Here is an 11,583-nt window from a genome sequence, read left to right as displayed (position 1 = left end):
CATAAAGTTGATATCCCGAGATTCATTTTCAAAAGCATTTACTTAGTATGATTACACTTTTGTAAATCACACATATCAATATAGTACCCGTTGCTTAAAAAATAACCAACTTTGGAGATGCCAAAGCAAGGAACAGATCAACAAAGAATTAATAAGTACTACCATTGCTCTCTTGGTGTTGGCGTACGCACAACTGTCACCACATCTCTTTTTCCCCAATATAATAGTTGGACAAAAAACATGTTGTAACATAACTCTTTAAAAAACACAGAAGGTTACATAAAAAGCTAGGAGCCCGGAAGGGTAGATCAAATATATAATTGCAATTGGATTCTTGAAGGCTGGCAACCACATCATAAAATTAATACAATGATTAGCCTTCTTTAACTCCCACTGAAATTCCTCGTTTGATATACCTGCTAAAGAACCAAAAAAGAGAGAAACGACCATTGGGAGTCTTAGAAAAGATACGCCCTTTGTTGCTCTTTCTAGAGCGTAATTTGTTTCGCTGAGACATAATTTTAATCAACAACCACTCATGCAATTTGGTGACATAAGATTGGTGTCATTCGGATTATTTTTCAAAATCATGTACCTATATGATTACAATTGTGTGGTCATAAAATGGTCAATGACTCCTTATCAAATCAATATACTTCATAGTCTAAAAATAAAAAAAACAATATATTCCTTAAAAAATATAGAGGGCTTTGGAAAAGCCAAAGCAAATAACAGATCAGCAAAGTATATTATATTTCCCTCTTAGTCCCTCAGAAAGAAGTATTGCTCTCTTGGTACACCTAGCTGTAATAAAACCAAAAAAGAAAGCTGTCCAACACATTTCTTGTTCCCCAATAATAGCTGTGTGCGCGAGAGAAACCCAGAAAAATCCGGTGGTGGCAGCGGGGCCCACCTGTCATGGTCGCCCGAGGCCGGCCGGCCTCATGTGGCCCTCCCTTTATATCCTCGCCCCTGCCCCCGCCGTGTCTTTCTTCCTCCACAAGAAGAAAAGAAACGCCACCAAATCCAATCTCGACCTCCCCCTCTCCCGTCCGCCCGTCGTTCCCAACCCGATCCGATCTCCCCCCTCCTCCGTCGCCATGGGCCGCAAGTTCTTCGTCGGCGGCAACTGGAAATGCGTACGTGGTCTCGCCCCCCTGATCCCTCTTTATTTCTCGTCGTGGCTCCGTGTTGAATGGGGGGATGGATCGGCGTGGACGAATCGGGTGTCTGGGTCTTATTATGCGCTGTTTGGTGGATCTGGAGGGTTATTCGAGCGTAAAATCGGCAAGATTGTCCTTAGATTTGAGCGGTAGCTTCGCCGCTCTCGCTTCAGATCGGTGCGGAGATTAGCTGTTTTAGTGTGTGTGCCGGCGTTTTTTTTTCTTAATTGGGAAGGATGGATGCGATGGGATCTTCTTGTGAAGATCTGGGCGATAATTCCAATGATCTCGTCTTAATTGATCGTTGGATGCATCATCAGTTACCTGTGCTTATTTTTGGGGGTGATTAGAGCTATTATTACTGTGTATGTATGCATCTAGCTTGCAGTTAGATGGCACGGCATGTTATTTCCTGGGTCTGTAGGAGAAGTTCATCTAGGTTGAAAGACAGTTTGATCTCGCTAGCTGTTACCTGTTTGCAGCTAGTCTGGAACAGTTTAGTGTGAGTTATCTCTGATGAGTTGATTGCTTGATGCTGACATGGCTCTTCTTGATGTGTGCAGAATGGAACTGTGGAACAGGTAGAGAGTATCGTCAACACTCTGAACGCTGGACAGATCGCCTCTACGGATGTTGTCGGTATGGATGCCTGCCCTGTGCCTGGCCTTACATGTTTTGGTCACCCTGTGTCAAATTTTGGCGACGCTTAAAGCTGCATTGCAGGATGTACTTATGGTTTTATTGGCTGATGAACTGCAGAGGTTGTCGTCAGCCCGCCCTATGTCTTCCTTCCCACCGTCAAGGGTAAGCTGCGCCCAGAGATCCAAGTCGCTGCTCAGAACTGCTGGGTGAAGAAGGGCGGTGCTTTCACCGGTGAAGTCAGGTTAGCATTCTGTTCTCTGCCAGTATGTTTTAATGCCATGGATTAACTGCTAACCTGCAAGGCAAACATATGCTGTCTTTCACTGCTACAAATTGTCATGTTTGCTTTAACACGGTCTAGAAATAGGGCTCTCGCTTCTAAACCAATGTTCATTTGTTTTGTTCACACATTCAGTATTGGTGTTAGATTTGTTTAGTGATTAATATCTAATTCAGATGAATAATTCTTATATTTGCATCCGTTTTTGTTTTGTTTACTCCATATTCAACTTATGTGTTGGTTCAAAACCTGTTGCTAATGCAGTGCTGAGATGCTTGTCAACCTCGGCGTTCCCTGGGTCATCCTTGGACACTCTGAAAGGAGGAGCTTGATGGGAGAATCAAGCGAGGTATGCTGCAGTTTACATCTATTCACAACATACCATTCATAAATCAGGTGCCTTTCCATTTAAATACAGTGAACAACCAAACTATGAAATACTGCTATTGGAAGACAAACGTAAAATATGACAGTATCACCAAACTGTAGAAAAATCACTCTTATTCTGATGGGGATTTCCTGCAATATATTTGGTGGATAATTCATTGCAGTTGATTTTGTTTTCTGAAAATAATTGCAATGACATGACTGATTTAAGGAGTTTTCAGCGCTAAATCCTCTCCTCTTTCTTGAATGGCAGTTTGTTGGAGAGAAGGTTGCATATGCACTTGCTCAGGGCTTGAAGGTCATTGCATGTGTTGGTGAGACTCTCGAGCAGCGAGAAGCTGGATCAACCATGGCAGTTGTCGCTGAACAGACAAAAGCAATTGCTGGTACGGACCTTTAGTTTGTGAACATGAACATACACAAATTTACCTTTGAATTGTTGTATCATTGTGTTTATATTCTCTTGAATTCTTTTACCATTGATCTTGATGGTTTGTGATGAATCGTCTCAGCTTTGGGTGTTTAATTTCCTGGCATGAAGTTTATGCTTGCAAAAGCTAGCTAAATTTGTTTCTTCATTGATGATAATTTTACTTCACAGCAGTTAAATCTTGATAATACTTTTAAGACTACAGGGGAGAAACAAACTCAGTAACTACCATTATGATCAATTCAGCATTGCTATTTGCTTTGAACATGCATAGCACAAATTGCTCATATCTGCTGTTCATGATTGGATGAATCCACATGTTATGCTTTGCCATACCTGTTTTCAGTGACCAACGCAGACTTTGTATAGAATATTAAAATATCATCTGAAAGTGTCGGCTGAGATGATTTTTTCTTTTACAGGCAAGATCAAGGACTGGACCAATGTGGTTGTCGCTTACGAACCAGTGTGGGCCATTGGCACCGGTAAAGTTGCGACACCGGCTCAGGCGCAGGAAGTAAGTGTTAATGCATTTGAAGATTGATGTGTGCTCCTTTGATTCCAAACATATTTTCCATTGGCTAATACTCAGACTTGTACTATGTTGGCAGGTCCATGCCAATCTGAGGGACTGGCTCAAGACCAATGTGAGCCCCGAGGTTGCTGAATCCACGAGGATCATCTATGGAGGTAATGTATACCCATTGTTTGAGCACAAATGCCTCCTTGTGTACACATTTACTGCCAAGTCATCTTGATATCTGATTATGTGCGCCTTGTTACTTTAGGATCTGTAACTGGCGCAAGCTGCAAGGAGTTGGCAGGGCAGCCCGACGTTGATGGTTTCCTCGTTGGTGGAGCTTCTTTGAAGGTAAACAGAGAACACAAACAGAGTAGAGTATTCATCATCATCATGCCTTATTTACCTGCACCCATATGACTAAATACTGTTCTCTCGCTCGTGCAGCCTGAGTTCATTGACATCATCAACGCCGCCACCGTGAAGTCCGCCTAAGAAAAATCTTGATGTGGCTCCTCTCGGTGCGGAGGAAGACAGCGAAGATGAAGAGACTCCTTTTTTCTCCTGTGTTTATTATGTGTGTACTATGCTAGTAATTTTGTGGTGGAGCAGCTGCTACTGTTTTCCTCCCCCCCTGACTTGAGCTTGCAAGCCAATAATGATAATGTTTGCTACTGAACATATATCAGCAATAATCTTTAGCTCCTATTAATGATAATAATGTGTATCGGCTGATCGGTTGTGTCTTTCGCCGGTCACTCCGTTGTGTGCCGCATGTCCCGTAGGGGCCGCATGCAACTGCTCGTCCACCGCCTAAGGGCCTTGAATCAAGGGATTTGTTCCGAAGGTATTCTGACTCTTAGGATTTTTTTCTTCTATGTTGGCTGTTTGATTCATAGTATTACAATCCATAGGAATTTTTCCTTTGGAATGGATTGAAGATGGTATGCCACTCTATATCTATCAAAGAGGCCCTTATTGTTTTCCCATTGCTGCGGTCATTTGTTTTAGCACCGCTGTTCTTCCACCTCACGGCCATGTTGCAATTGCTTGGTCGCTGCGCTAGAACCGCCTCACGGCCATGTTGCAACCGTTCTGTTGTGACATGCCGGTTGACGGTGGGAGGCTGAACGTTGACGAGTAGCCGTATTGGAAGCTTGCAACGGTGGAGAGTAACAGCGGACTACAAGCGGCGGTGCAAGGAGGTTTGCGTCCATCGTGTGCTGGAACTGGTGATGCCATGTGCTGCAAGCAGCGACGCTAGGCGCGACAATAGGTTGGATGCTGGGACGTATGTTGCAACCGAATCCAACACCAGGCGGCACTATGATTCAGAGTGGCGGAATCACTAAGCTGTGGCACTATGATTCGGAGGAAAACCTTAGATCTGTTGGATTGGGCGATGAAGGCGCCTCACCTCTTCTTCCTCCTTGGGGCATCGTCTCGGAGCCGGCCGCAACCTGGAGACCAGTGAATGGCGGCATCTTCGCTGCGTGGTTTGTCGAGGCAGACGTTTTGGGGGCGTTGATTTCTATTTGACAATGATGATGATGTCAAGAGGAGCTTGGGTTGCGGCTCGGGCTTCGGTAGTCAGATCTTTCCGGCGTGTCTGAGGTGCTCTTTCGTTGGTTGCTGAGTTGCTTTAAAGTCGGAGCTGACACTCGGTGGTCGTTTGTGGAGTGCGCGTTTAGCGCAAGTCCTGCATATTCCCCTTGCGAAGCTCGTCAAGTCGGAGTTGGAGCTGTCGGTTGTTCGCGCATGTTGCCAACTGTTAGCGTGTGGCCAGGTATCCATGTTGTGTGAGTTGAGTTGTATTGGTTTTAGACCGGCTTTTTTAATTAACCGGGCAATTCTCACTACCTTCTTAATTAATGAAAATGACAAGTTTTTTGCCTTGTTTGAAAAAAAAAATCAAGTCGCGAGAGTCGTTCACCGAGCACGATCCAACGGTCCAGGAGGGGACTGGCTTTTGGGCCCTTTTAGCACTGCGGATGATGAGATATTTTTTCAACGTCTGTCACATGAACGCAGAGTTGGCAACCAATCCTTGCACGGATCGATGCATTTCTCTCCGTGAAAGCGGTCGCGGGTACAAATTATTCTCTGTCACGGCAACACGGACGCTGAGCTGACAAAAGCACACAGTGATTTGTTTCTCTGGACGCAACAAGAGAATTTCTTTGGTGCCTTGCGCCTGAAAACAAAAACGGTAGCAACGACGTGGAATCTCTTGCGACGCCTGCGCCGAGAAACACCAAAATATTTGCACGGACGGACGCCCGGATCTGTACGACGTGGGCGCGAAATTTCCTCCGGCACGGCAATGCGGACGTCGAGCCGCACAGTGCTCCGTTTGGAGCGCCAGGTCGAAAATGGCGTCCTTCCTTTCCGTAGGGAAACGGTAAGGTTTTCGCCTGGGCAAAGAAGAAGAGGGGGTCACGGGCTCACGGGCGTAAATTCGCGGCCGTGCGTACGCGCAACCGCCCGGGAATTGAAGCCGCTCATATGCGTTCCATGCGCGCGCCGACGCCGAGCGAGTTGCCTTGCCGCCCGTTTCCGTGAAGCCCCCGCCCGTCCTCGCACCGCATGTGAATGTGATCGCCTCCGTCCTCCTCCAGTCCTCTACCTCTATCTCTATCGCTGGTGCTCCCCCCCCGAGAGGCAACCCGTGGCTTGCTTGACAGGGCGATTGAATGGGGTCGCCGACGCCGCCGCCGCCACCGACGCCATCATCACGGGCCAGGGCCAGCTGTTACTCGCTGCGCCTCCACCGGAGGCGGGCGGTGGCGGGTTTAAGAAGGAGGCCGCCGCGGGGCGAGATGAAGCTCATGTACTTCCTGATGGACGGCGAGGGGGAGGAGCAGCGGTGCCGGGCCGAGGAGCTCCGGCTGGAGGTGTCGGAGCTGGAGGCCGTGCTGGCCAAGGAGGAGCGCCTCAGCCGGGTCCTCCGCTGCTCGCTCCAGGCCGGCCGCCTGGACGCCGCCGCCGCCTGCCGGTGCTGCCTCTCCGCCCACCTCGTCCCAGCCAAGGTAATCGATTGTGCTTGGTATACTTCTGAATTTACCTCATTCTCACTTCATTCCTCCCATGTACTCCTAATTGATTGCACAAGCATGCATGTTTCTCAAGTTCATTTTCTCAGTTCACTACTAGATTACTGGCTTTTGGCAAATTTCTTGGAAGCTGCCACTGTTTTCTGTCACCGAGTGTAGGGCTGGACCAAAAGCTCGTAACTCGCGAGCTTAATGAGCGCTCGATAGTTCGGCTCGTTAAGCTCGTAGCTCGCTTCTTAATGAACAGAGTCAATCATTGATTTCAGCTCGTTAAGCTTAACGAGCTTAACGAGCGAGCTAACGAGTTTCACGAGTAGCTCGTTAAGCTCATTAGTAACAACACAACACATATTTTCATTTTACGTGACAAACTCTTATAGCATCTCAGCCCATCTATTCAATCTAATCGACCTATGAGACAACAAACTACTGCATTTCTTTTTATAGTTATCATATTTCGTCTTGAAAACCACATCTACACATTCATCCTGTATATCGTAAAACATTATAATCTGTTAACGAGCGCTCACGAGCGCTCACGAGCTTAACGAGCTTCAAACGAGCCGAGACGAGCAGGGTTTTCTGCTCGTTAATCTTAACGAGCTTAACGAGCCGAGCCTTAACGAGCACGAGCTTAACGAGCCGAGCTACTCGTTAGTCCACCCCTAACCGAGTGTAAAAGTGTTCCGAACATTCAGTCCCAACTCCGAACTGTAGAAACTTGAAGGCCATACAACCATTCAGGGGTAGTGATAGATTAACGGTGCAAGTGCAGATGCAACATCGCTCGCCGTCCATCACAGGACTGGACAGTCGGTCATGATCATGCCTGCTACCACCTCGTTGTCTGCTTGCCTGCGGTATTAGCTAGATTACGAAAAATACTTCCATGGACGGACGGATAAATGCTGTGCGGCATGATGCATACGGACATGATCTAGCTCGACAGGAGTCACAGGAGGACACTCAAAGGACTATTCCCAAATTGCACGCCACAATGCCGGATTTGTCCGCACATAGCCACCCCCCATTATCCCCCACACCTCATGTCCTAGGATTCCCGCCTGCCTGCCTGCCTTCTCGTACCTGACAAATCGCTTGATTGCACCTGTACGGCTTGCTTCACTAAGTGGTAACTTAGCTAAGCAGTCCATACACCATTTCTTCAGTAATTTTGTTAGGCGGCATGCTGATCTGTGCTCATACCAACCATAGGTAGTTCTGAAGTTCTGATCACTGCAAGTGTTGGTAATTATGTCGATTCTCGTTGCAGATCAGGGGGCTCCTCGCGGAGCTGGCGATCGTGGAGGACGAGATATTCTACCTCGAGAAGAAGGTCGACGACCTGCGGACGCGCCTCCTCCGGGAGCGCAACTGGACACATCACTGCATTCTTCAGCAGCAGCAGCAGCAGCGGCAGCGACAGCAGGATTGGCCGCCGGGCCGGCACTCCGTTGGCCGGAGGGAGCTCCATGGCGGCGAGCAGCTCCCAAGGCTGCCTGGTCCAGGCGGCGGCGGCGATGGAGGAGGTCTCGAGCGTGAGAGCAAGGCCTCTGCTGGGTCTGTCTCTTCACAAGGTACAGATGAAATGAAATGTTCAGCAGACGCACTTTCAGAATTTATAGGTTGCTTAAACAGTTCTTGCAGAACAACAAGTTGATTCTGATTTTGAAATCTTTGGAGGACAGGCGAGGAGACTGATCAGAGCAGAAGAAGCAGCCACTCTTTCGAAAATCTCAGGCCTCCAGAAAGGAAAATCTGCTCGAGCAGTCCAAACAAGCTTTCGGAGGAGCTCATCAAGCTTACGGTGACCATCTTCCACAAGCTGAGCAGGACAACGAATCATGCAGACTCAGAGCTGGAGCTCAGCAGCGCGCCGAAGCTCAACATCACCTCCTGCATAGGCTCCTCCCGAAGCCTCGCCCCCAAGCTGTCGTCGTCGTCGTCGAGCGACCGTGCGGCGCCGTCGCCCATCCGCTCCGTCAAGAGCCGTGCAGCAGCGGCCCCGGAGTGCGGCGGCGACGAAGGGGATGCGGCCGGCCCGTGCAATGGGTTTGTCGAGTTCACCCGGAGCTCGTTCGACTCCAGCCGCGTGCCGGTGTGCCTCGCTGACATCAAGAACTTGAGGTCAGAGTGTGAGAGAGACCCTGATCATTGCCGTTGCCAGAGGACGGACAAATTTTAATTTGTTGCAAATGTACTATTTGAAAAATATATTTTTTGTTTCTTCAGAGTGCTGATGAACAAGCTGTGCACCGTGGATCCGAGCTCCCTGACCAACAAGCAGAAGCTGGCCTTCTGGCTCAACATCTACAACTTCTGCGTGATGCATGTACGGTTTTAAGCTGAGCTGATTGCTGATCAACACATGAACACCATTAATCAGTTAATTGGTGAATACAGCTTTGCATCATACATAGCCTGATATATATGATCCACGAAGAAATTAACTGTGAATTTTGCCATGTTATCAAAATTTCAGGCATTTCTTCAGCACGGTCTGCCTCCATCGCCGGACAAGCTGCTGGCCCTGCTGAATCAGGCTTCAGTGAATGTGGGAGGAAGGGTGCTGAGCGTCCTGTCGATCGAGCGTCTGTTCCTCAGGCACCCCCCTGCAGAAGGCAACAGGCAGGTAACAAATCTATCCAGCGAATTCCACATCAATCTTGTAACCTGATTGATGTTCTTGATCTTACGGATTAAGCAAATTACACAGTCGTATTATTGAACCTGAACATTTTGGATGTATGGAAAATTGGCTGAGAAGGGGATGATGATGGAGGAAGGGGAGAGGGACATGCAGCTCTGCTACGGGCTAGGGTACCCTGAGCCCAACGTCGTCTTCGCGCTCTGCAGGGGCAGCCGCTCCTCGCCACCCGTACGTGTCAGCTCGACCGATCGCCATGGCTAACTGTTATTGCTGAGCTTGACATGATCGACGACGTACGAAGTGCAGGTCCGGGTGTACACGGCGGAGGAGGTGTCGAGCGAGCTGGAGGCGGCCAAGGTGGAGTACCTGGAGCGGTGCGTCCGCGTTGCCGGCGCGAGGAGGAAGAAGACGAAGTCGAAGGCCGCGGCGGCGGCGGCGACGATCGTGCTGCCGAAGCTGCTGCACTGGCACATGCGGTGCTTCGCCGACGACGTGGAGTCGCTGCTGGAGTGGGTCCACAGCCAGCTCCCGCGCGCCACCAGGGCGCCCGAGCTCAAGAGGGCCATCAGGGAACTCCTCCACCGCGGCAGGCCTCCGGCGCCGGAGAAGATGGTGGAGATCGAGCCTTACGACGCCGACTTCAGATACCTACTGCCCCTCGTCGCGTGAATGCATATACTGCCGTGCCGTGTATATAGTAGTACGGATTAGGCTGCATATATATGGTGTGTCGTGCTGTCACCGACTACGTACGTGTTGCTGCGTATAGTTAAACTTAAACTTATTTTCCCCGCAAAAAAAAACTTAAACTTATTTTTGTGTAGTTATTATTATATTTCATTATGTGTATATGTACGTGTGGTAGATGCATGAAGATATCAGATGAAGATAAATGGATGTTGCGCTTGTTGATGGCGACGCTGTGAAGAGGATACCTCATAAGCTTATGAGACATTTTTCAATTATACTAAAATTATAGAGGTTGTTTTATGATGCTCAAATAAGAGAGGATGTACCGTGACATTCTAGTAACCAGGAGTACATAAATCAGAATGTAATGAACCATCCATCTCATAGTAGTGACTCGATAAGCTTCAATCTGAAACACAAAAAAATTGCTGTTGAGCCGAGAAACATTAGACTTGGCTTAGCTTCAGATGGATTCAACCCATTTGGCCACCAGAGTACTGATGGAACGAGATGGGCAATACATTTCAACACTCCCCCTCACGTCTAGACTATTTTAGTTCTTAGACGTGGGTTTGATGTAGGCTGCAATTTTTTTTATAATACTGCGTTGGCAGGGTTTTGAACTCAAGACCTCTTGGCTCAGATACCATATTGAATTCATGCTCCAGCCAACTCATCCAAAAGTCCGAACTGATGGAGGAAGGCGGGCAATATATTAAAATACTCCCCCTCACGTCTAAGTTATTTTAGTCCTTAGACGTGGGATCGATGTAGGCCGCAGAATCGTTTATTTAATACTGTATTGGTAGGGTCTTGAACTTAAGACCTCTTGGCTCGGATATCATATTGAATTCATGCTCCAGCCAACTCATTCAAAAGTCCGAACTGATGGAACGAGATGAGCAATATATTTCAACAATCCCTTACAACATGCCACCAAATGTCTGCACTAAAGAATCAAACTACATGATGGCCTTGCTCATCCCAGGTCCAAAAAGTCCTGGAAAGAATTTTGATTTATTCATGGAGCCTCTTGCGGAGGAATTTCAAAAGCTATGGAGGGGTGTTCTCACTTGAGACCAATATAACAGCCCACTAGCTGATTTCTTTCCGTGTGCTGTTATAATTTGATGCATCCATGATTATCCGGCTTTGAACACTATGTCAGGGCGAACGACACATGGTTACAACGCATGTGTTCACTGTGACAAGAATCCGCTGTTATACGCAATACTTAGCAAGATATGTTACATTGGACACCGTCGTTTCCTTGCCAAGGACAAGCCGTGTCCTAAAAAATACCGAAGACTTGTGTTCGATGCAGCTCATGAAAATCGTGATGCGCCAAAGAGGCTACGATGAGTTGCATGAGGAATTACAGAAGGCCAGAGATATTACACCAGGAAACCATCATGATAATGGTAGCTGGAAAAAGAAGCGTGGCAGGGCAGAAGAGAGATTATTGTTTACCCACATGTCCACTTTATGGGACTTGGAGTATTGGAAAGATTTGGATATGTGGCATAATCTTGATGTGATGCACATCAAGAAAAATATATGTTACAACATTATCGGCACACTTCTTAATATTGAAGGCAAGACGAAAGATACCTTAAAATCTAGGATTGATTTGACACACCTGGGTATCAGATACGATTTGCAGGTGAGAGAAGATGGTTCATCACGGGATATGGCACCAGGTGTGTACGTCTTGAACAAGGTAAAAAGAAAAGAATCCTGCAAGGTCCTGTCACGTGTGAGATTCCCA

At 47.7% G+C, this 11,583-nt stretch overlaps 2 protein-coding genes across 2 annotated transcripts; both read left to right on the top strand.

Moving 5' to 3' along the window:
- Nucleotides 1-916: 916 nt before the first annotated feature.
- Nucleotides 917-4,157, top strand: LOC123060138 (triosephosphate isomerase, cytosolic). The gene is made up of 9 exons (XM_044482712.1): nt 917-1,139; nt 1,727-1,802; nt 1,923-2,046; nt 2,350-2,434; nt 2,726-2,858; nt 3,325-3,419; nt 3,514-3,592; nt 3,691-3,773; nt 3,870-4,157. Exons 1-9 carry the CDS (start codon nt 945-947, stop codon nt 3,915-3,917), a joined length of 918 nt encoding a protein of 305 aa, XP_044338647.1. The 5' UTR covers nt 917-944; the 3' UTR covers nt 3,918-4,157.
- Nucleotides 4,158-5,775: 1,618 nt separating this feature from the next.
- Nucleotides 5,776-9,974, top strand: LOC123060137 (uncharacterized). Its single transcript, XM_044482711.1, has 7 exons — nt 5,776-6,451; nt 7,749-8,052; nt 8,164-8,602; nt 8,708-8,807; nt 8,958-9,107; nt 9,243-9,353; nt 9,432-9,974. Exons 1-7 carry the CDS (start codon nt 6,116-6,118, stop codon nt 9,792-9,794), a joined length of 1,803 nt encoding a protein of 600 aa, XP_044338646.1. The 5' UTR covers nt 5,776-6,115; the 3' UTR covers nt 9,795-9,974.
- Nucleotides 9,975-11,583: the final 1,609 nt, after the last annotated feature.

The sequence above is a fragment of the Triticum aestivum genome, chromosome 3A (assembly GCF_018294505.1).
Source record: "Triticum aestivum cultivar Chinese Spring chromosome 3A, IWGSC CS RefSeq v2.1, whole genome shotgun sequence".
Lineage (NCBI taxonomy): Eukaryota > Viridiplantae > Streptophyta > Magnoliopsida > Poales > Poaceae > Triticum > Triticum aestivum.
The sequence above is the reverse complement of the archived record's forward strand: the minus strand, read 5'-3'. Positions and strand labels throughout refer to the sequence as shown.

What these genes read in the sequence shown, in the direction of transcription:
- LOC123060138 (XM_044482712.1), top strand. Translation starts at nt 945, where the DNA reads ATGTGGCCCTCCCTTTATATCCTCGCCCCTGCCCCCGCCGTGTCTTTC. An exon ending in TCGGCGGCAACTGGAAATGC is followed by an intron (nt 1,140 to 1,726) that starts GTACGTGGTCTC and finishes TGATGTGTGCAG; the next exon opens with AATGGAACTGTGGAACAGGT. An exon ending in CACGAGGATCATCTATGGAG is followed by an intron (nt 3,593 to 3,690) that starts GTAATGTATACC and finishes TTGTTACTTTAG; the next exon opens with GATCTGTAACTGGCGCAAGC.
- LOC123060137 (XM_044482711.1), top strand. Translation starts at nt 6,116, where the DNA reads ATGGGGTCGCCGACGCCGCCGCCGCCACCGACGCCATCATCACGGGCC. An exon ending in TGGGTCTGTCTCTTCACAAG is followed by an intron (nt 8,053 to 8,163) that starts GTACAGATGAAA and finishes TTTGGAGGACAG; the next exon opens with GCGAGGAGACTGATCAGAGC. An exon ending in GCTGACATCAAGAACTTGAG is followed by an intron (nt 8,603 to 8,707) that starts GTCAGAGTGTGA and finishes TTGTTTCTTCAG; the next exon opens with AGTGCTGATGAACAAGCTGT.